At 39.8% G+C, this 26,041-nt stretch overlaps 1 protein-coding gene across 1 annotated transcript; it reads right to left on the bottom strand.

Annotated features, from left to right (window-relative positions):
- Positions 1 to 1,350: 1,350 nt before the first annotated feature.
- Positions 1,351 to 25,832, bottom strand: MKNK2 (MAPK interacting serine/threonine kinase 2). Its single transcript, XM_083179421.1, has 14 exons — positions 25,676 to 25,832; positions 21,819 to 22,014; positions 19,997 to 20,084; positions 19,680 to 19,781; positions 19,459 to 19,556; positions 18,397 to 18,476; positions 18,237 to 18,310; positions 17,650 to 17,754; positions 15,581 to 15,636; positions 13,236 to 13,331; positions 11,018 to 11,212; positions 10,759 to 10,923; positions 10,208 to 10,251; positions 1,351 to 9,337 (listed from the first exon to the last, which is right to left on the bottom strand). The coding sequence occupies exons 2-14, from the start codon at positions 21,867 to 21,869 to the stop codon at positions 9,085 to 9,087; spliced, it is 1,407 nt and encodes a 468-aa protein (XP_083035547.1). The 5' UTR covers positions 21,870 to 22,014; positions 25,676 to 25,832; the 3' UTR covers positions 1,351 to 9,084.
- Positions 25,833 to 26,041: the final 209 nt, after the last annotated feature.

The following is a 26,041-nucleotide window of genomic DNA, read 5'->3' as shown; positions in this document are numbered from 1 at the left end:
TATCCATGTCAACCTATGTTTATATCGACACTGGGCATGTGGACCCTATGATTCACACCCAAAACACAGCATTATATTAATTGTGCAAATTACATTTTGGTTTTAAATTCTAACAGTTCCTACACCTGGCACAATTCCATCAATGAGGAGTATTCAATTTTTTTTGAGAGCCTGGCTCACCGCTCACTGTTCTGTGTCCCTGTGATCTCGCTGAAGTGCTCGGCACTTTTTCTCATCTCCTCATTTCTGACTTCCTCAGTATTCAACGTGTGGCCAGCTCGCCGGCCCCTTTTGCGAACTTAGCATAATTATGCGAGTTCAAATGGGAGTGCTGTAACTGGAGAGATCTGTTTTCTCCTGCTCTCCACGTGAGCTGGTCAGACTGGGATATTCCTGAGCAGGGTGTTCATCTCAGCAGCGTGTTCCTCGCATTTGTGGACTTGTATTTTTTTACAAAGGTTTAGAAAGGTTAATGTTTTGGTTAGTATTTATTTTACAACAAATGGCTGTGTGACTATTTTAATTGGGTTTGTGCAGACGGGTGTATTTTGTTCTGTTTGGCCTTTATCCTTGTGTTGTGCTTTTGGCATTGTTTCTTTGCCCTGTGTTTTTATTGAATTTATTTTATAATTGTTAGCGCATACCTCCCAACAGTCCCAATTTTATCGGGACAGTCCCGATTGTTAGGGCCTGTCCCGCTGTCCCACCCGCGGGCGGCAGTGTCCCGCGGTGTGGGGGGGCTGTTGGGAGTCCCCCCTGTCAGCTGCTAAGCAGCGGGGAATAAACGCTGTGCGCATGCGCACAGCGTCTATTCCCGCAGCCAGGGGGCTGGGGGCATGGCTAGAGGCTCACAGAGCCTCTGGGTCATGCCCCCATAGCGGCAGAATGGGGGCGTGGCCTCGCAGAAGAGCCACTTCAGCTTTACATTGCCATGTGGTAAAACATTATTTCAGACATCACTTCAAGGGTGCAAAATTAATCCTTGTAATAATAGATTTCATTGTATCATCTCATAAATTATGTTTGGCATATTTGGCTTCAGAAGGCAGCAATTATGCATATTACTGTGTTTCCCTCCCAGCATGCAGTGCCTTTGTGACAGCCTGGGAAACAGAACAGCTGGAACAGTGTGCAGGTCACCAAGGACATCCAGTCACCAAAACACCCAGTCACAGCACCTAGCACTGTACAGTAAGTTGGGAACCAGCTCTCACAGAACTACTAAATATAAAAAAAAAAATAAAAAAAAACCCCAACCCCCCCCCCCCCCCCCCCGTAAAATAAAAATGTCATTGTGTGTATATGAAGAACTTACTGAGCAATAATACACCAATAATGACACAACACAAATTATAAGTTGCATAATTTCAACACATTTTATTCAGATCTTACAAAAAAATACAAAAATTTCTGATGGATTTTGAGGAACCAAAAACCTCCATTTAGCTGCATCAGAATATTATTTGAAATACAATAAAGTGCGTTCTTTTTTTCCATTTTTTTTAATTACTCATTTCTTTCATTATTGACCACACTTTCCCATCCCTTACACAATTCTTTTGTCTATCCCTTACTTACTCTTCAAGGGATTCAGAACTCCACAGTGCATTATAACAAATGTTGTGCATAAGCCTTTGGCAGTTTAGATGAGCAACATTGACAATAGTTCTTACTTTTTATTGAAAATCATAATACATACTAGTTTTACAATCCAAAAAGAAAAAAAAAATTCACTTTTTGGGAGTCAATAGATGCCAACACCTGTACTCCAATGCTCTAAAATGTATATTTATGCAGCAAACTGGAAAATGATATTGTGTGTGTATAATATATATACATATACACACATCTCCAATGCAGTGATAGGGCAACCGCTTAGAAGTGAAAACTTCTCTATATGCCAAATTTAAGAATATATGCTTCGGAGATGTGTGTGTGTGTGTGTATGTATGCATGTGATTTATATACACACACACACACACACACATATTACCAATTCTTTAAACTACTGTTGGCAATGAAAAGAAAAAAGAATATTAACACTTGTTCTGTGTTATAAGTGCACCCTCTTTCCCCAGAATTCCTCAGTGGAGGGCCAGATAAGAATACATGATTCCGTAATGGAAGATATACACAATGATAACTTTACACCTGTGGTAATATTCAGCCTGATCTTTATGCACTGCAGGTGAAACGTCTGTCAAATTAGAGACCAATTACCTCTATGGCGGAAAGTAAAGTTACTACACATGGACATCTTCCTTTAGATTTGATGGGCCATGCATGCCACTTGCTGCCCTGTCTATGAGCCCTGAGTTTATCAACATAAAAGGCAAACTTATCAAATAGAACATTTGTAGAGCTAATCATCATCAACTGTCATTTTATTTTTAATGACTGCATAGTTTTTTACGGTCATGTTTTGTTCTGATGGAGCTTCTATTCATTTTGTGTCCCTTTCCGAGAGCTTCAGTCTGAACTTATTATTGGGTTAGCAATATCTTCTGTAAATAAAAAGTACGCTAAAGAGAAGAGTATGGGTCACTGGGTCGACATGCATTGGGGTCGATACCTGAAATAGGTCGATATGGCTAAGGTCGACAGGGTGTGAAGGTTGACACAAGCATTACATCGACAGTCAAAAGATAGACATGGTTTTTTGTGTCCCAAATGTCAACATCGTCGACATGGACACTGTCAAAGTGGAACACATCCCCTTGCATAGCTCGCTGCACACGTCATGCTTCAGACACCATTTTACTCTCCCACCATAGTATAGTGGACGGTAGGCAATGAAATATCACCTGTCAGCACAAAAACAGCCATGCTGGCCTATTTCAGGTGTCGACTCAATGCATGTCAACCCAAATAGGGTCGATCTAGTGACTGTATCCCAAAAAGAAGAAGGACCATAACAAAACAATGTATGAAAACTAAGTAGAAGATTTTAACCATAGCAAATATTAAACTTTCCCACAGCAAATGTTTATCTTGTTGACCATTTTCTATGAAGCACGTGTGACATCACTACTTCATTTACATATCCCTTGCAAGATGTAACAATATGCTAGCAAGTGCCTGTCTTTACTCAGGTATGTGCACAAGTATCACTTACTAGACGTAAAATAACCATACAGATTAACACCTATATGGGAAGTAATATCCCCTGAATCTAGAATTACCATGGGGGGGGATGGGTGTTTCAATTTTAATAAAAGGTCTCCCGATTTAATAAAAATAATAATAAAAAAAAACACATCCCCCTAAAAAAACACCTTTGGAAAACAGTTCCCAGTGTCCATACCACTAGATTCTATGATGTGAAAATAAAACCAGTTCATATAATCCCTGAACTTCTCATGGGAAAAAAAAACTCTGCAATACCTTACGCTGACCTTAGCAAGGCTATGCAAAACAGTAGATTCAAGTGTTCTTAATATAAGACAATTATCTTGATTTACCAATCAGAAAATGACAGAAAGCAGAAATTGCAGATGTGCACATTAGAAGTAACGTTTCAAGGGAGACATGACAGGACTGCACTGGGAGTGCAGTTACACCTGTTTCTAATGGAATGTCAAATTTGTCTGCAAACAAATGTATACATGCAAAATCACACATACCATGACACTGCCAAAGAATAAGGAGAGGGGTGTACAATGTGGTAAAATGATCATAGAACGTCATGAATTTACACAGAATGTTCAGCAATTATGCACCTTACCTTACACTTCAGTTGACAAAGCATGAGTATACTGATACAGACTTGGGCTACAAGGTCTATAAGATAAGTTCCTAGTTTGGACCCATTGTACTCACTCTGATGACCTGGCAAATCATATAAATTGCGCAGTCCTGCTAGCTGCACTAAGGCACTTATTATCCAGTCACTACATGGCAGCCCCACTGTCAGAGTGCAGAATACAAATAAATGAGCTTCTCCCTATGGGCAGCATAGTAACTGTTCACACTATAAACCTGCACTTAGCTGTGAGTAATCCCTGCACCACAATATAGATAAATACACTTATTGCTGTATTCCTCACCTGAATGCTGACATAGTTGATAATACATTTCCATCTGGTAGACAACCATTAACAAAAGTGCACTATTGTTAAGGAAAAGAAAAAAGTGACACAATGACTAATGGTGTGTACACACGGTGCGATCCAGCGGCAGCCAACATCAATTCAATATTGGCTGCCGCTGGCAAACGGCGCGGTGGCAGGGAGGGAGAGATGGTGCAGTTCCGTGATAGCACAAAAAGACTGTGCTGAACAGTCTATTTCTACCATCATTTCAGATGCCATGGGGCCACGCATCGGGATCGAATCGGGCGCGGTAAAACATGGTGCGATTTGAATCAACTTGCTACCGAATTGTGACTATACAGTCAAAATTGATAGCCCAAATTGCACCATGTGGACACAGTTTAAAGCCACCATTTCTAAATATTATACATCAAGGCCCTTATTCTGGTTGACTTGCTCGGCTGCGAATTCGCACAGGGACCATTTTGAAAAAGATGGGGAGGTTCCCACTGGCATGCGAATGGATGTTCATGTACAACATCCATTCGCAAGCCTTGCGAACACACCCCGTGTGCAAATTGGTGGCACCGGCTAACCATTTGCGTTAGATTAGAGTGACTCGCAAGGATGCAAATTCGCATCCAATCGAGTCAACCAGAATAAGGGCCCAAGTCCCTTAGCAAAACTGGAAGATGAGAAGGTTAACAGACATGAGATTTGGGCAAGTGCCACAGTAATAATCCTGATTAAGTTCTTTGTGGGGGTCTGTCATTTTCCAAATCAGGTTTCTATTTCATATATGGCCACGATAATTAATAGCATTACAGTTCAAGAGCGGTATCCAATTACCACTGGTAAAACATCGGGAGCGTAAAAATTTGCTAGTTTCCCCCCAGTGTTTCAGCGATGTTATCTGATTGAATAGCTCATTAAAAACTGTCTGAAAACTGGCCTGCTTTCAGACATTGTGCTCCGTCTGCCTGAGTCAACCAAACAAAATCCCTGATAAGCTGCCGTATGCGCCAGCTTATTGGGGCCAATTAGATAGCCCCGGTTAGTCTATTACACGCAATCAGCGATTGCCAGTAAAAGGATATCCCCCAAGTTTGCAGCTCCCAGATCTCAGGAATCCCACCACAAAACTGAAATAGGATGTGCATTGTCCTAAAATGGACCAAATAGGAAACAATAACAATATTGTATATATTGCTTTTTCAACAGGTGAAATATTTTATAAGAAAATGTGCCACTGACCTATTTTACACACAAGAACAAAATTTTTTCTTTTTCTCCAAATACTCTAGGACCTAGGTTATAACAAACACTATACATTATGCAATGTAGAAATCATATAAAAAGAAGTATATTATGTATAACAGCATAATACACTTGTTTTTACGTGGCTCGAAGGAAAACCATACACACTATATGGTTTGACAGTTCTTATTTGGTCCAGTCTGTTCTGAAGGATTGCCTTTTGCCAGTTGATACGGCAACGCACATTGACAAAATTTTCTGGTTTATATGAGGTTGGAAGAACATTGCTACAGGTGTGACTCACAATAATCAAGAATAGGTAAAATTCCAATCAGATTAATTTTGTTCCTGTCCGTAGAAAAGACGAACACGTCTCTGGTCCAATTTGGCCATCCAAGGTTGTTCTGAACTTAAAATGGCTCCAGTCACTTGGTCATGAGGCTACCCTTCATATGAGCAGTCAGCTTCACTCAACAACAGAAAGGGTTTAATCTTTCTATATAAAATAAAACCAACTACAACATGGCTAAACTGCACACACACTTCCACAAAACAAAGTCTGTTTCTTTACAGGTTAGAACGTAACAGGTTTTCTGAAACAAACACATTACACCCTCAGCGTGCAATCTAATGTCAGTGCTGTCAACTAACAATGACTCCAAATGGTATTTGCCTTCTCAGAACTAGCCCTTCTTGTGCGATTTCTGAAAAATGGATCACATTAAGGGCCCCAAGTGTTCTGAATAGCTTATATATTCCTCTTCTAGAACTGCAGCGCATGTAAAGTTGCTGAAAGTGATCGTTCCCTTATAAAGGCTTCAGTCTGCTTAATTCATGACCAAACTGCAACTTCTGCCGCCCTACAATCCAAAAATCCCAAACCATACCCTATTAATACTTCCTCTTTAGAAATTTACACACATGGAGTTACCAATTCAGCAATATTTATACAAATCAGTGATCTAAACAATTTGTTTGCCATAGCTTTTAATAGAGCAAGCAAACTGTAAAATAGATCTGCATTGTAACAGCCTGGTAAGTGAGCATGGGTCCAACACACAGCACTATGGCACTCTGCTATACACATTTACAATTTCATATTAAATTAAGGCAGTTTTGATGTGAAAATAGGAATTCTGTAAATTAGATTGGCCAATATACTCACAAGAGTGTAAACACCAAAAAATGTTCAGTAGCTGCATTTTAAAACAAAACAAATGTAAAAAAAAAACAAAAAAAAAACATATTTAATGCTACATTTTAGCTTTTGTCAAAAGTCCCTCTTCCTGCTACCCTCAATCCTACAAAGTCTCACAAGGCAAAAGGAGGAGAATTATTCACAGTCTGATAACGCAGGACAACCGTCCTAGAATATAAAATACTACATATCTTTGGTGAATAAAGTATTTAAATAAAGCACCTCACCCACCAGCAAGTTTAGACTAATATCACTCAGCAGACAGTTGATGTCCTTGACATAAGACATCAAAGTGCTGTCAGAGGCGCTAAAAATCTAACTCCCCCGTCTATTGCAGAGGAAGGATCTCACATACAGCTGAAATTCAAGTTAACCTCACCATTGTGCTAGGTGGTGGGAGGGGGTGTAACTAATCTTACTGTAGATGGCACTCTTCTTCAAAAGGGCATTCAAAGCCCTTAACGTGCCCACACACGGTGGGCGATGCATTGGCCACCCCGCGTACATCACATATTGCAAGGTATGCAAAGTATGTGCAGCGCACGTACTTTTTGGACTATATCGCATTAGGTGCAAAATATCACATTGCTGCTATAGCACATTGCATGAGTTTTGAACTAAGGGCCTAATTCTGGTTCACTCACAAAAGCAAATGATCTCTCTCTCTAATGGACAAAACTATGTGCACTGCAGGTGGGGCTGATGTAACATGTGCAGAGAGATTTACATTTGGGTGGGGTTTGCACTTCAAACTGATTGCAGTGTCCAAATAAAGCAGCCAGTATTTACCCTGCACAGAAACAAAGTAACCCCAAATCTAACTCTCTGCACATGTTACATCTGCCCCCCTGCAATGCACATTGTTTTGTCCATTAGAAAAATATTTGCTTATGTGCGTAAAATAGAATCATGCCCTAGATGCGATGCAGTCCAAAACATATGGCGCGCATTGCATCGTGTATGGGCAGCATGATTTCATTTTCATGGATATGAGGGAAGAAGGAAATAAAACAAAAATACATGCACACATACAATATATATATATATATATATATATATATATATATATATATATATATATACATACATACATACATACATACAATTTCAAATCATTCATAGATAGATCAATGCAGCGTGCTTCTCTAATGTCAATGGACATCCAGGGTACCGGGACAATGGTGCTCTGCAGTAGGACATAAAAACAGAAACACAGCATTCTGTGGCAGATTTATTAAGCTCGGTGAAGTGATAAAGTGTCTGTATTTTTATCACTGGCCAATCAGCTCCTAACTGAAGTTGCAGGCTTGGTTTGAAAAATGACAGGTAGGAGCGGATTGGCCAGTGATGAAAACCAGACACTATCACTTCACGAGCTTAATAAATCTACCCCTCCGTTCCATACACTCCCACAACTTTACAGAAACTGGAAGCGATGGTGAGAATCATTAGTTAGAAATAGAATATTATTGAAAAGCACAATAATCCAAAAAAAATTTCCTTTATATCCATCTATTGCAAATATAAAAAGGATTAATTTGGAATATTCCAGTTGCATGATGTTCCCTAAATGATGTTACCAAGAGCTACTAAGCAGACCCCAGCTTTTGAAGTCAACCAGTGTGTTTATTTTTTTATGTTTTTATTTTTTTATTTTATCCCTCTGTCCTGTGTCTCTTTAGTTTTGTCCCATAACCCTGCCAACACAGATTTGGGGGGCATATTTTACCGAGGGTAGTGGTAGGCTTGATGTTACAGAGGATGTAGCCAGGTCCACATAGACTAAAATGAAAATATAAAAATCAGGCAAAAGGCAAACCAGATAAAAACCCTCTAACATTTTCTCATAGTCTGTACAAAGAGATATATAAAAAGCAATGCATAGCATATACATTTCCCTGTACTGAACAAATAAACTATTATTTTTCTTGTAGGCTGCAGTGCCTTCAACTAAAAGCATTCCTTCCTTTATAATAACAACCAAAATAGAAGTGTACCCATCCAGATTTGGAAAACATGCACCTGCTTAAATGTTAGCTTCACCAACACCAACTCAGTACATGAATTTGAGATATTATATATCTGTCTTTCTCTGTAATATATATATATATATATATATATATATATATATATATATATATATATATATGCACATACAAACACTTTAAAAGGTATTATGGCCCCCATTTTTTTTTTTAAAGAAAAATAATTACAAACAGTAAAAGTGCCATTGCCTCAATTCATTTTTTTTTTACTTTTTTTTTTTTCCTGGCAAAGATACTATGGCCATACATTGCAAGTGATGAGGAGCCATACACCTTTGACAGCAAAAGAAAGACGTGAGGCAAGGAAAATCCCCAAAGGATCTAGTTCTTAAAGCTTTTTGAAATGAGTGCACCTCAAACATTTCAATATTAAGAAACCATTTCCAAAGAAAATGGAATTGAGTTTACCTACCCAATTCTCTTTTCTATAAAAACATCCCATTGCTGGGGAAATAGAGGTTCAGAAAAAAAAATATACCCTTTAGGGAAGCTAGTCAGTACCAGATGCTTGGTTCTGCACCGTGTCCAAGTAAAGGAAATCCTGGACATGCATTCAGTCACTGACAATAAGGAGGGGTGCTAGGCTAGGAGGTGAGATGCCTACTTTGCTTCCCTGCTGTCTCCTTTTAGCCAGCTTGGATTCAGAAGGAGGAGAGAGTTGCATGGAGCAAGAGGTAGCTTTAATCACGATGGGGCATGAGGCAGAGGAGTCTGCTCCTTGCTCTTCCTCTTCTCGCTCCATCAGCTGGCGGTTCATTGCGATTGCTTCAGCAGCAAATGATGTCAGATCTTTGGCACTACTGTTCCTGGCAAAAAAAATGCAACCAACTTCAGTGTCCAATACTTATAAAAGTACATTATTCAGAAATATCTATATATTGTAAACATAAACCGATAATATCTTAGGGTGAATTAAAAAAAAAAATGGTGCAATCAGCAACATAGCAATGTTATTAGTAACAACAACATCTGGAATCTCATTGTAGTACTGAACAGTACATTATTGCTCATTATACCATGTTATTGATTAAGCTACAATTAATTAATTAATTAATTAATTAAACCCCAATATGTCAAAACTAATAGCAACATTACACTATGGCCCTTTTTCAGGTTAACTCGCAAGTCTGCAAATTTAGCAGGCTTGCAAATCCACCAGTCGCCGCACGCACAGCCATAGCACGGCGCTATTACCCCCAGCCATGCAAATGGATGATTTGCATACTCATCCATTCGCAGCCTTGCGTTCGGACACAAAAATCATTCGATGTCACGGACCATGGAATGATTTTTGAAGTGCTCGCAAATGTAAGACACCTCTTTAGTGTCTTACATCTGTGAGTGCCTGTACGGGAAGCGGGCTGGCATCTGCTGTTGTCAGATGTCCGCCTCCCGCACCATCGGGGAATTACCATGAGAAAGCCTAGCGTTTTCATGGGAATGCCCATGAAACGCTAGGCATTCCCAAGAGCAAATCCCCCGGCCCGCAAAACCACGCCCGCACTGATGTGTGCGAGCGCCAGCGAATAATCTGCACATGCGCAGTCGCAAAATATCGCTCCCCTGCAGGAACAAATTAACCTGAAGAAGGGCCTATAATAAAGACAAAAATGTTCCCTAACTGAATCCACATTTAGAGATGAATTATGTTTTTGCAAAATGCAACTATAACTCACCTTTGGAGGATAATTGGAGTCGGGAGTGTATTATCTGGTGCACACTGTAATGAAGAACAAAATGGTCATTAGGACACAAAGCAAACATTTCCTGTTTCAGAAACATGTAATTGTACGTCCATTATTTATGCTTTGCGTGTAATGAATGGAGGTTTTTCTGCTTTACAAAAGCAAGTTGTGTAGACTAGCTGATGTATGCAGTGTTTAGTTGACCGGTTTGAAAACCTAATCAATTTCACAGGACAATGTGTAAATGCAGGACCAGTCAGCATACACCCGGCTGTACATTAAAGCGCATTCAGAAATATCATAAGTGATACCTTACAGCAGAAAGGGTGTCTGCCCTAAAGACCACTAACTTCAGGAGGGTTTACATTAATTTTATGGCACACAAAATGTATTATTTTTATTTTACTTGACTGGCTGTAAATAAATAAATGCAATATAAAACAAGAACTATAACCCCTTCATTGCTGAAAAGCACTGGTCTTTCTTCCCTGCACCCTGCTGTTCCTATTAACTGCCCAGAGCAGAATCATTTTAGGACTTACCCCTTGTACCCACGGGTGTTGTAGAACTTGTGCTGCACTCAGTCTCTTCTTGGCATCTCTGAGCAGCAATTTGGAGATCAGGTCTTTGGCTCCAGCGGATATGTGAGCCCAGTCTTTTTCTGGAAACTCATATTTACCTTCCTGAATGCTCACAAACAGCATGTTCTGTAGTGTAGTAACAATAAAAATTGTCAGAACAATAAAAATAAAACAAATTGGGATTACGGTAGAAAAGTAAAAGGAGTGCTCCAAAAAATACCTGACAAGCTGGGCAGGCCTCTCCTCTATCCCAGCCACAGTCACTTCCACAGTGCCCCACAAATGGCGGATAGCCACTCAACATGATGTACAATATCACTCCAAGGCTCCACAGGTCACAGCGCTTGTCATATATTGATGCTTCCTCGTTAAATGCTTCCACCACTTCAGGTGCCATATACTCTGCAGAACCACACTGTAGGCACAGATACAAGACAATAATGATTCTACTTTTAATTATAGGAACGATCTATTCTGAAAATAGTAGTAACTTACAAAGTGGGAGACACAAAATAGAGAAATGATGATAGGCCTGTAAGTCATGCTCCCTCCCTACTTCTCTGGAATGATTTGAATTTGTTGCTTAATAACAGTCATGCAATGATAGTTAGTAGATTAGGGTTTAGCCTCCTTACAGGGTCACTTTCGGACACTGATGTTGACACTCCAGCCTTTAACTGGCAAACCCGCATCTGGGCAAGTGCCAGGATACATTTTGCTTTCTGAGAATTGGCAGGGAGGTGAAGATAAAAACAAGGGAGAATAAACCTCTTGGCAGACCATGGACACACTTTTATAAAGGAGGTGGGGAAAATCCGTGGCGGTCAAGGGCAGAAACAGATCAACAAAATAAATATGGGATGTATAAAAAGATTCCACGAAACCCACAAAGTATTTCATTTCCAGTTCATTACAAGGGCCTATTTCAGCAAGTCAGTCCTCTGACTGTCCGAGAGTGTAGGGTTTCAGGATCAGCTTACATGAGAACAGGTCTATCAATTACTGCATGAGTCATTCTGACTAACTTGCCCATGGTGATACAATCATTACTCATGTGAGAAGATACTTTCCATACTGCTAATTTAATTCTTACTACCTCATACATAGAACATTTTCAGTTTCCATTAGAATTATTTGGTGGAAAGTCTTGTATCCAATTAGCATGATTACTTTCTACCCCACCTTTACTACCCCCACCTTATAGAAGTAAAAGATGGAAATAGGGCTGTGACTGGACACCTCCTTAAAGATCACTGGGGCAGATGTATTAAGCTTTAAGAAGAGATAAATCCAAGGGTCATAAGGAGAAATAAACGTCCAGCCAATCACCTGCTAACTGCCATGTAAGGAGCTGATTGGCTGGACATTTTTTTGTTTCTCCTTATCACCCTTGCATTAATCTCTTGTTAAGGCTTGCCCCACTATCGGGAGCTGTATCTCAGACACATCAGCTGCCTGCCTTTACACAGCTACCCAACACACCAGAGTTCAGATACTTCTTAGTGGAACATATGTTTCCCTACACCTACTGGTGTTACATGTGCTGCCACAATTCTGACAGTCTTGGTTGTTTCCTAGTCCTGGCTGTTTGGCAGCAGGGTGAGTCTCACAACTGTAGTAATCAAGCCTCAGTATTTGCACAGATCAACTGTGACAGCTGTTTTGGAGTAGCTCCTTAACCAAGCTCAGCCTTCTCTCTTGTGATTTTCCGTTCTCCGTTTAAAAGTAGGGATCCTGGTCATTTCCTGTTGCCAGTGATATTACCAAGTTCCTGTCTTCAGGGAGCTCATCGCACGGTAACTGTGCATTGAAGATTTTCCTGTCCTGTTTTCTTCCCAAGTTCTAGGTCCCTGCCTCAGCCCTGTGTTCTATCCGTGCCAGGTCCTGCACTCTTCCCCTGCTATATTTCTTTCTACATCTGCAATCCTGAATCCTGTCTCCAGCCAAGTCTGTGTCAGAACCTTGTTAAGTTCCAGCCCTGCTACCAAGTGCATTCAGCCAGTGTATTTATACCATGTCCATTTGCAACTCAAGTACTTGCATCCCAGCCATATCTTCAATTTCCCATATTGAAGTCACAGTAAAACTTCAATATGGGAACCTGCAGGATACATTTCCTTTCTGTGTCAACCATGCCTGCAGTAACCCTTGCCTTGCTGGTTCATATTCCTCAGGTAAATAACTGCCGTCCAGTGAAGATACCAGGTGACCCAGGCAGAGGGCTGTGACATGCATGGCGGGTTCCGGAAAACTCAAATCCCCTTAAGGAGTTGCCTGGTTAAAACATCACACCTCTGTTCTAGGTCATGCCAACCACCTGGTATCTGCCTTCGGTATAAGTGTACCCTAACAAATGGAAGGTGTAGTATACCAAAATCTAAAATGCTCATACATTATTCTGTCTGTGCATACATTAGAAACTCAATTTGTTTTCTCACCGGAGTTAGAAGTTCTGGGGTGGATATGGGAGAGCAATCACTGTTCAGTTTGATCCCGCTACCAAGGTCAAAGTCACAGATCTTCACTGGTGACACCTAGTAAGATAGAAGTTTTTATATTAATGCATGCACCTTAACCTTTTACCAAAATATTCACAATCTATGTATATGTATAATCTAGACATTACATTTTGACTACTACTAGTTCCTGATACTTCTGTGAAGAAGTATTTCATGGACTTCACTGAATAAGAAAGTTACATGGAATTAGTAGTAGCTGCTGGAGATCAGCATATCTGAATGAACCAAGATCAAACATGCAGCTTCAAATGAAAGTAGTTTCTTAAATGGATTGAGTTGACATCCAGTTCCGGTATCTGTCCCATCTATTGCATAGCACAGAGGTTCCCAATCTTTTTCGAATCACGGCACCCTAGGAGTATCAGAATTTTTCCACGGCACCCCTAGGCCCCCAAAAAATATATAAAATTAAGTAGATGTGTGTTTATATGTGCTTCTTAGATTCTGTTATGTGACAAAGGGCAGGATTTGCTTCTGTTTGTACACATTTTAAAATTGGCAGCCACCAGCACTGGTTTAGTCCATAAATAATTGATCATAAATAATTTGAATTGGTCCTGGACCACCAACCTGGGGCACCCCTGCAAGTGTCCCGAGGCACCCCTGGGAGCCACGGCACACAGTTTGGGAACCACTGGCAAAGCGGATTCTACCTGAGCAATGGGGCCTACACAAGGTGACTGTGCTGAACGATGCTGGATCGCTCAGCACACAGGGCCTTATTCTAATTCACTCTGACAAAATCCTTCTTATGCAGCCCACACACGCGCCGATGCCGGCGGTGCGATGCTGTACGATGGGGTGCGCGCTCCCGCGGCACCTCATCGTACAGTACAAAAAGTATGTGCTGCACATACTTTTTGTACTAGCTTTTTCTAGCACAGCATCGCATCGCATGCACATCGTATGCACAAGGCATACGATGCGATGCTGTGTGTGCTAGTTAAGCCCACAACGCACACTGGAATCGGTGCGTGTGTGGGCTGCATTAGATGGACAAAACCATGTGCACTGCAGGTGGGGCAGATGTTACTTGTGCAGAGAGAATTAGATTTGGGTGGGGTTTCACCTCAAAATTAAATCTATATAGCAGTGTAAAAATAAAGCAGTCAGTATTTTCCCTGCACAGAAACAAAATAACTCACCTAAATCTAACTCTCTCTGCACATGTTACATCTGCCCCACCTGCAGTGCACATGGTTTTGTCCATCTAAGAACGATTTTGTCAGAAAGAGTGAATTAGAATAAGGCCCACAGTGCTGCAAAGCGCTGTGTGCTGAGAAATCTATAAGGGCTAGTGTTATTGGGTGATTTGACTAGATTTATCCTGCATGTAGGATCTGAATCGCCCAGCGATAGTGACACTGGGCCATGTCAGATCTCTTAGAAAATGGTCTGAAATCGCCCCATGAGTAGGCCCCATAAGTCTCAGTTAAGTAAATTGCATTTTCGGTAGTGTGCAATCAAAGAAAAATTTAAAATGTTAATATTGACATTAAATAAGAACTCCAATCATTGTATAAGTCCAGTCCATTGTCTAAACGGATTGACAGATACACTAACTTTTTCTTCAACTTTCAGTGCTAAAGCTTATACAACTATAGAAATGTTGAATGCCTAATACCTCACTGATCATATAGAATAACCTTTAGGAATATGAAGTCTTGAAGTGCTTCAACATACCATGGAGGTGGAGCAGAGATCTAAAAAGAGCTGGTAGCTTTGGTCATCACCTACCTTTTTATAGATGGGGGGCAATATTTATCAAAGCTTTCAGAGAGATTACCAATCAACCAATTCTCTCACAAGCTGTATACTTTGATCTTAAATTGAATCTCTCTCTAACCTTTGATAAATAGTCAATCTCCTGCAGCCATCTCCTGATGGGGGGGGGGGGGGGGGAGATGGCTGTGGGGCCCTATTCAATGCGGTCTTCCCCCCGACAGCATTGAACAGGGGATCTCGGCAGAAGGAGCCCGACTTCACAAACAGTCGGGCTCGTTCTGCCAGGAATTGACGAGCTCCCGGCTGCAGCTTGTCTCTTCCCGGCCACAGCTCGCGGCCACGCCCCCTTCTCATCCCGCAGCAGGTGGAACATTGAATCCCACCTGCAAATTCTCGACTGAGCAGACCAAGGACGGGACAGGGTCACGGCTGTTGGGCCAGCTCCACAGCCGTGACCCAAGATTGAATACCCCCTTACTCTACAATTTAGACCTAGGTTTTAATGTAAGAAAAATAATACATTTTTCCCCCACACTTACCTGATGTGGACTTTCACACAAGATGTTTTCAGGTTTCAAATCTCGATGTGCAATACCTAAAGAAATAAAAAAAACAGTTACATTCCATAAAGTAATTTACCAGGAGTAGCACATTACATAAGCATAGCCAGTTAAATATACTGAAAATTACATTTACCAGCAGTGAGCTTCCTTCAAAGATGGGGAATATCGAATGGTGTGTACACACAGGTACAATCAGCATGAGATTTTGATTATATAGTCAAAATCGCGTTGGGATTGCATGCAGATCGTACAGGTTTTTTACCTTGCGATCTCGATGCGCGCTCCCGTGACAGCACAAATTGAAACCCAGATAGACAAGGCAGCAATGACTATATAGTGCAAATCGAATGTAGATTGTATGAATTGTATGTAAATAGTACAGAGATAGCAAAGATTGCATAGCACTCAAGTCGAATAGCAAGGGAATCTCACCAAGGGCCTTATTTTGGTTCACTCTTTCTGACAAAATCCTTCTTAGATGGACAAAACCATGTGCACTGCAGGGGAGCATATGCAAGATGTGCAGAGAGATTTAGATTTGGGTGGGGTTTTACTTCAAAGTGAGATCTATATTGAAGTGTAAAAATAAAGCAGCCAGTATTTTTCCTGCACAGAAATAAAATTACTCACCCCAATCTAATTCTCTCTGCACATGTTACATCTGCCCCCCTGCAGTGCACATGGTTTTGTCCATCTAAGAAGTATTTTGTCAGAAAGAGTGAACCAAAATAAGGCCCCATGTGTACACAGCATAAGTCTAATGACTTTACCTATCCTGCTCTTCCATTGACAGTAGGTCTTTCAAGATTCTGTTCTTGGTCCACTTCTTCACTATCTCTACAAATCCTCTCTGGGGTGGGATTCTCTAATAAATGCAGCTGCACATCGCCGGCATTTGCATAGTTAATAATCGCATATGCACTAACATAATTAATGCAAAGGACAGCTCTTGCAATATGAGCTGTCCTTTGCGTTGTGGCCATTGATGTGCAACGGGTCCCCCCTTCCTGGACCCGTACCCGGCTCCACTTCCTCCTCTCTGCACTCGGAAGAGGTGCAGGGAGGAGATCACTGGTCCGGGCAGCACAGCAGGAGGCCACCCGGACACAGGTAAGGGGGGCGCAGATCGTCGGGGGGGGGGGGGGGACGACGCAGGGCGGTAGGGGACGCGAAGGGAAGCCCATAGGCTTCCATGGGGTTACGCTATTTAGAACTGGCATAACTCCCCGCAGCGAAGCCCCGGCGGCGAGGCTTTGGTGCATATGAAAATGTGGTAAAAAACACGAAAACGGGGGTTTTACCGCATTTTTTGTTTGCAGCATCTCACCCTGGGTGAGCTCATTTGCTCACTCAACTTTCAATATCACATCTATGCTGATAATACTGAAATCTACCTATCCTTTCCTGTTCTCTCTCCTCACTCCTATCTCCAACTGTCTCTCTGCTGTCTACTCTTGGATGACCCAGCGCTTTTTTAAACTTAAAATATCGAAGACTGAGCTGATCTTCTTCCCACCCTCCCGCATAAAACCTGACCATCTCTCATCCTAACCTTCCATTTATGCTCACTTCTATCCCTTCTGTGTCACCCCTGTCTGTCTAACCCTCCCCTTTAGAATGTAAACTCTCATGAGCAGGGCCCTTTCTCCTCATGTACTTTTCTTATATATATATATATATATATATATATATATATATATATATATATATATATATATATATATATATATATATATATATATATATATATATATATATATATATATATATATATATATATATATATATATATATTCTATATATATCTCTGACACCCTGATAATTGTGTCAGTGTCCTGTCCCCTGATGTAACTATCCTTATTTACCAAATACTTGTCCTAAATTGTCTTGTACTGTAATTTGTTATGTGTTTTAGCTCATTTATGTATTGCGGAACCTTTGTGGTGCCATATAAATAAAAGATAATAAAATAATAATAATAAGAGCCAGTTATGTTGTCCATTTCACAAGTTATGGATTTTGTCACACCAGTGCTTTCTACATACCTTTGTTGTGCAAATAGTTCAGTGCACCAGCGATATCTCGCACTACAAAGCTGGCTTCTCTCTCATTGAAATGTCTGCGCCGGTGAATGTGATTAAGTATGGAACCTGTGAGTGATACAAATCAAAACATATAATAGAAATATTCACTTTTTATTTTTTTTTATTCTTTCTATTTCTTCAAGACATACAGCATATATGTTTCCTATATCTCATACATATCTACATAAAAAATGACACAACATTTATAACAGAACATAATAATCTTCTATCATTCACTCTTCTATCATTCACTCATACCTCTCTTCATTCACACATGCATAATTCTATCGGCTCAGGGATTAGTACATTTTAAAAAAAAATTCTGAAAGTTGTTGTTTTTTCAAGGAAGCAAGTCATAAAAAAAAGAAGAAAAATACACTTAACATATTTATATACATCATAAATATTCACTTTTTATGGTTAGATAAAAGATTTAAGAATTAAGAAGTTATTTTTTCTTAAAGCCTGCCACATTGATTTTTTTCAAAGAGAAACACAGGACATTTTAATGGGACTGCTGTTTTAACACAAGAATTAATAACACTCACCACCACACATCTTCTCAAACACCAGGTAGAATTTGTCCTCTTCCTCAAAGAACTCTATTAACTCTAGGACATTGCTGTGACAGACAAATGCAGTGTTAGAATGTGCACATCACTCTTTCTAATGGTGGAAAAATCATAAAAGTCTAACCGGTACTCTCACCTGTGGCCCTGACATTGATATAACATTTCCACTTCTCTGAAAACTCTGTTTCGGCTATGACCAGGGCGTTTTTCGATAATCTGAAATGGATTTCATTGTTAAAAATGGAAACATTAAGTTTAAAAAATAAATAAACCATGCCTTCACATTTAAGCAAGAACATACTTCTATTTAGGGACCAAAGTAATGTAGTGCAAGTTTTATTATGGTAAGTCTATGCTATTCCAATACAATAAAATAAAATGTTCCAGTACAGGACAGCAGTAGTCATTTCACTGTACATCAGAATAATGAAGTACTAACATTACACATTTCAGAGTGTTGTTAACTGCAACACACCCACATACCGTGGTCAAGTAATCTAATAACTAACAATACAGTCATATTGTGCTAAATGCACCTGTTCGCTAGGCTACATAATACTTGCAGCCTATCGAACAGGTCACCGTTGCCCACACTCCCCCATCCCCTTGCTAGCATATAGCCAGTGGGGAGAGAAATCATTGTGACGTCAGCTGCCGGGCTTAAGCAGTCATTAACCCACCTGCGTTCCCAGGGAAATGCCCATAAAATGCTGCTGCCAGGCCCTGCTCGACCCCTTCCTGTACAAACACCTCGGCGAATGTGATACTCAGTGAAGGCATTTGCACAGGGGGTCATTGCATGTGCAGACCTCCACTATAGGAAAGGGGGCCAAGTTTGGCCCTGTCCGATGGGGTCTGAATTAGGCCCTTAGTGCAGTCATATTAAAAGAAAAAGCATCATCAAAAAACATAATAAAAATGTTCAGCATGAAATCCAGCTCCACAAGGCAGACTGGGTATAAGCAGTCGCCATCCAATCAGTGACTGAAACTCTATACTCATGCACAGAATAACTAGAAAGTTGACTTAGGATGGAACAATGCTCTGTTCATGAGATCTTCATTGTAAATATGCATATTTGAGGCCAGGGCCTCATTTAATTACAGGGATATTATATGTTTCACTACCAGACAAGGAAAAAAGCAATGCATGTTTAAGTGGTGAAACTGAAAGTGAAAAGGAGGAATGAAGGCCTCACCTTAACTGCGTATTCTTTATTGGTGATCAGGTTAATGCAGCTTTGGACTCTGGCATAAGCGCCTTCCCCAAGAACCTCTTCTTGTAGATGGTACATGTCTACAGAGATCATATATATAAAAACTGATTATTGCAATGCACAGTGGACTGCACAATAAAGGGCTTTAGAGTATACAATATAAAATGCTTAACTACCCTTCAGAACACATTAGAAATACCGACCTTCGAACCGTCCAGTGAAACTGTCTGTTGCTCTGCATCGTTTTTTCTTCTTTGTTCTTTTCTTGGCATCGGGAATATCAATGGGAGCACTAGAAGGCATGTCTATGGGGAAATTGGCAAACAAAAGAAGTACTCATGAATCAAGCTGAAGTCACATCTCTGTAAAAAAAAAAAAGGTCATTGCCTTTTACCACTTGTGCCCAACGGCAATATAAGCTTTGTCATCCCCTAAAAGCAGACCCCTGTTACATCTTGACCAATAAAGGAGTTCCCCACTAATGCATTAGCACCTATAGCCTAGGGCTTATAGTATTTACCAGGACGTGAGGGGCAGTCGAAATTGAATACGGACTCCATGTTTCTGGACTGTACTCCATAATCTACCATCTCAAAAGGGTTTTGGCCCTAAAACAAAGCAAGAGAAATAATTGCCTTAAGTAAAACAACTTCCAAACAAGATCACTTGGATGCAGGTTGCATCTGCATCAACACTAAATTATCTTGTTTTATTGAAAGATACAGATGCTGCATTTCATGCAAGCTATCAGTAAAAATGTTTCGGGTTTCAAAATTGTTTCATGACCTGGCTGACTTTCTTTTTAACAAATGTATGGACAAAAAAAACAAAAATAAGACTAAGTATTAAGATATCTGCGCCCCTATAACACAATAACATTTGTCCTTCTTGTATTTCAAAATGATGTTGATCCTTCTAATAAAACATCTGTGCATAAAAAAAATAATCTCTATAAATCAGCACAAAAATACACACCGGATCTATTACTCAAGAGGGATTTCCATGCTCTCACTTCCAATGACAAGCCTCTTTGCCAAGTTAAATGAAAATGTAAGTGACTTCACAAAGGACAATTTAGCACTTCACATTTAAACTGTATATCATTGTATATTGTACTGTATAGCATCACTGTAATGCTTTTTTAATTCAGTTCAAAAAAATTCATAATAGCTTTGCTATGTAAAGAAAATCTAAGACATAGGCAGTAAAACATCATATATTTATATGGGATAATACGCATATATAGAAAAATGACTGTTAAACAGCTCAGAGATGAGACAAGTCTGAAACATGTCTTACAAACTTCCTCTGCCTGTAACTCCACCTTCTCTCAGTCTGCCTGGCAACAAGTTTTATTTTAAAAAGAGGGCGGTAGGTATAGACAGACGTCACTGAGAGGACGAGCTAAATGCAGCCTGAAACATACACAAAAGATGGCCACTGGGGATTTTGCAGCATATGAGGCTGCAAACAGTTTTTTTTTTTTTCTCGCTGCAGAAAGATCATTTTCATACTCTGCTTCAAACATCCTGCTCAATAATATTTTGATTTAAATTTATATTTTGTAAAATATATTAACTATTTAAACATTTAAAATCCTACTTCTATAAGATGAATACCATTTTAAGAGAAAAGAACTGTATTGTAAGTTTTAATGTCAAGAAAGTAGAAATGTGTGCTAGGACCTACAAAGGGGTTGTTTAGGATATACACCAAATATGTAGTTTGGTAAAATTAATCCCCCATAAAAAAAGACCATCCAAAATGTCACTCAAAGTACAGTATTATTCAAAATAAAAATAAGTAAATAATACATTTCCACTTTTACGTTCTTACATATTGTATCGGTATAACCGAAAAAGTTATGATATCAGCATATATATTGCATTACAATAAATGTCATATCAGAGGTCTCTGAGGAACAAATAACAATTCTCCGCAGTATAAAAGTATTGACAAATGTCTATGTTTTGCTATAGATGTTTACATACATATTATTTGGAGAATTAAATCACACAGAGCCAGTTCTGTCCTCCCCTAATTATATATATGTATGAATTACTAAAACACAATTATTTATTTTCATTACACTGTACACATCACTGTTGAGTTATCCTAGCTAAACACTCATTTAATAAATGACACTGTTTCGCATCAGCTGCTGATATACATACCTTGCACATAGTTCTACTACTTGATGCCTATTTTAGCGCAGTTGCATTCTCAAAATAAAACTTTACGGTGCAATGACAATAAAATAAGGATGGCAGGATAGAGAGTTAATAACAAATAAATCAATTACCACTATGACCTCTAAATTTCAACAGTGCACCTCAACTTACCTTAAAGGAGCGATGAAAACCTTTCATTTCAGGGGTTTTTTTCTGTACCATTTTTGTCAAAAAAAATTTCAAATTTGATTCTGAAGTTTACAAAATATCTAAACAGTAGGCTATCGTCAGCAGACAATTTAGGGGAAATTGAATAAAGAAAAAATAATTTGGTGCAGTGAAGATCCCAGATGGCTGGAAAGAGACCCTGTGAAAGAGAGTGATGGATTTAGTGACATGACCTAGATAAAAAAAAAATCCTGCTATTGCCACAGTGAATTAAATGTATAAATCCTAAACAAAAACAAAAAAACAAGAAAGCAATATTCATGTGTAGTAGCAGTCATTTGTTGGCTTTAATGTGTACAAATTAGAATTGCATATGTTAAAGTGATATCACTAGGGAGTGGGGGATGTATCAAACCTTGGAGAGAGATAAACTACTAACCAGTCAGCTCATAAATGTCATTTTTAAGCACAGCCTGTAAAATGACAGTTAGGATGTTGATACAAATCTCTATCCAATCTTTGATTAATATGCCCTATGAATTGCAATTTTCATGAATATTCGTTCAGGCTACATACAATGTGGCTGTCCTAACCGTGATATTTTGTGTGTGTGTGTGTGTAGATAGGTAATTGGATCTTAAGGATCACCTATGTGTATGGGTAGAGATGACATTATTGGCAAAATAATCCATTAGCAATGTATTTCCACACAAAACAGGTCTTTAAGAAACCATTTATGGCGAGCTATTTTTATCTTTGACATTTTTCAGGTTTCTGGTTTACCAATGAGAAAGAAGTAAATCAGCGCCCCAAATTGTATGCATACACCATGTCTGAAGTGACAGTACACATAACACGAAAACCCAATTTATGCCATGCTTGCTCTATAACTCCTACACTGGTTATTATTAAGATAGCTGTATTCTGAAACCATTTACTAAACTGCATTCCTATGTATAATCAGAACATGATGGCTCTAGATAACACAGCATAACAGTGGCTCCACCAGTATATCATTATCACTCTTTACAGAAATAACCTTTTCTTAATCAAATTATAGCATCATGTTTTATTTCCAATGGGAAAAAAGTTGAGGGGATCATAACTGTTTCATGGCTATCTCAAAAAAGCTGTGCATCTGCAATGCTGATTTGCAACTGTATTTCACAGCAAACTGTTTTAACAATGTGCATTTATAATGGTCCGTAAACAGAAATTGAATTATTTTTATTTAAATGGACCTTTACTAAAATTTATTCAAATCCCCCTTTCCAAATCCTTGGTTTATACACATGTCCTGACAGAGAAAGTCTCTATTGCCCTCATCTCTTTGCTGTGGTGGAAAGGAACAATGTGCTTCAGGCCTTTTGCAGCACAGATCACACTCTACAGTCAGTGGAGTCAGTCTGCTGCACACCCACCACAAGGACATGGGGAAGGTTGTGAATGGGGACCTATATAATTACTATAGCAAAATGTCCTGCAGGACTAGGGTGTTTAAAAGGGGTATTTAAAAAAAAAAGTTATTTAAGTTTTTATATCAGCTGTTTAAACAGTTTCCTTTCCACAAATGCAATGGATTAAGTGCACTTGATAAATTATAAAATTGAAAAACTGTAAAGCCTATAAAAAAAACTTGGCCATAAGCAAATAATCAATAACGCTGAATTCAAAAAAAAAGTTGTAAACAAAAAACAACAACCTTGAACTGGTTATGAAGTATCCCAAATAAAGAAAACCAGATGCCAAATGTACAGGATGTATGATCACATATAACATAATATTAATTTACTTTTCTCAACCATAGATGAATAATCTCAAACCTATCAATACATTTATGTTTAACATGCGTTTCTTATCAGTGGTTTGGGGTCACTGTAGAATTCCTCCAATATGTGGTGCATTAAATGCATAAGAGAAAGGGGTGTGCGTCAAACTTTAATGAGTTATAATGCAAGTAAATATGTTACTAACAGTGGATTCTATTGACAGACTATTTACATGAGCGTACTTTTGTGAAAAGGTCACTGACAAAAGTACATATGATGCCTAATATTAGCTGCATTTCCTGCTTGATTGAAATTAAAAAGTATTATACACAATATAACAATCTGTAAAGTCAAAATGGTATTCCTATGGCCTGAAATACTAAATATTAGCTGAAATTGTTATGTGCGAGAGGTTAGCTGGATGTCTGGATATTAGCTGAATATACTCAAAGTAAATACAAATTTAAAGTTACATGAAAAATGTTTAACGTGTACAAAACAAGGAAAATATCTATTGGCCCATGGCTATACTAGTCTATCTAAATAAAGGAACCTGAGGAGACTTGGGCTAGTCTACTGCAGATTGCTGACCCTTTAAACCAGGGCTGGGAAATTGCGGCCCTCCAGATGTTGATGAACTACACATACCAGCATGCCTTGCATCAGTTTCAGCATGGCCACATAGCAAAACTAATGCAAAGCATCCTGGGATGTGTAGTTCATCAACATCTGAAAGGGCTGCAATTGCCAAGCCCTGCTTTAAACGCATTCAGAATAGAGGTTTGTAATAGAAAAATGAAAACAGATTTTGAGATCTTTCATTTAAGACACAGGACATAGTTCCTAACTTATACACTATCAGGGTGATGGGGTGTGCTGTGTGTGTGTGTATAGTAAAGAAGACCATTCAGTGGTCATATCTTTATATGTTCTCTTTAGAAAATCAAATCAATTAAATCTGCTTTTTAATACTCTTTAACAAAGGGCAGTTGATGGATTGTGTATGATTTAGTGGGACAGACTTTCACAGACATGGGATAAGCAACTTTACATCCCATAACAATGACATTTACACCCTATTACAATGTTTCACATTTTACTCCACTTCCAAGTTATTGTATGCTAAAAACGAACTTTTGATTGTTTTGTATTGGCTTGAAACACCATATGCATCATTAGAGATTGTCTTTTACAAAAATGGATACAATAAATAACGATAAAACCTATTTTACTGCAAACAAACATCAATCAATAAACTGGTTACCACCCACCAATAAGTGCAGAAGTCCCGTGGAACTTTCTGGTAGCATGCAGACTAGTCATGGTTTAACCATGAACATATAGATCTACAGACAATCTGCACTGTACCATCACTATATCCAGTAACCTACAGTATATAAAGCAGTTGGCTTGGAAGCACAGGGTCCCTGATAACAAGCACTGAAAGGGACAACCCAGGACAAAGGGATTGTGCTAGGAAAGGGTTAACCCTACCCTGCTGGCTACATATGCCCCGTGCACAGTACTGCAGAGCACACCCCTCTTCTTGTCGCCCATTTTCTGATCCCCAGGTATTAGAAGGGGAGGACTCCCAGCCTCAGCACTGTCACCAGCCACAACACAATGACCTCATATGCTGCATCTGCAAAGGCTGTATCAGCGGCACACACGCACATACAGCCCAGCGCTGGCCCCGGGCCACCACAAGGGCGACTCGCAGCACTCCTCGGGGTCATGCCACCACTGTTGTCGCACACAGGCTTTACATGTCTCCACAACCGTATTACCAGCTCATCACTGTAATATAATACACACAACAGACAATACCGTGGTTTGCGCATAATGCGTACAACGCACGATTACATAGCATCATGCCCTATACTCCCGCTGCAGTTACACACGGCTGCACAATGCAGTCATACAGTCAGAAGATGCATCTAGGTCTGACTTAAGCGGTACATTTTCCCAGGTGCATTACAGTAGTGCCAATGCAGTAGCGCACCCCAAGCTTGCAGCCTCCATGTGCCACCCCCTCAAGCTTGTAGCCTCCATGTGCCACCACCTCCAGCATGTGCTCCACAGCATACATACCTAAAGGGCTCTGCAGTGGAGGGGGCACTGCTCGCAGCCTCTGAGACTTCCACTGCTGTTTACATGAGAGGGCTGACTCCTACCCTAACAGCTGCCTGCCTTATATCATCTCCCACAGGCAGGGGGTGTGCCCAGAGCTCACATGATGGAGGCTGTAGTGCTCAGTGCTGACAGGGTGCCAGGGAGGGCTCAGTGCTCTCACATGATGGTGCAGACACTACCTCCTCTGTACGTGCAGCTAATCAGTGCCCTGCTCCCTCACTCCCTCCTCCTGCCTCTCTGTTTGGCTGCTGCTCCCAGACCAGTTTTAACCACCCCAGCAGCAGCAGCTCCAGCCTCCTCCTCCTCCTTCCTGACATGAAAACA

The sequence above is a fragment of the Crinia signifera genome, chromosome 1, assembly GCF_055691185.1.
Source record: "Crinia signifera chromosome 1, ASM5569118v1, whole genome shotgun sequence".
Classification (NCBI taxonomy): Eukaryota; Metazoa; Chordata; class Amphibia; order Anura; family Myobatrachidae; genus Crinia; species Crinia signifera.
The sequence above is the reverse complement of the archived record's forward strand: the minus strand, read 5'-3'. Positions and strand labels throughout refer to the sequence as shown.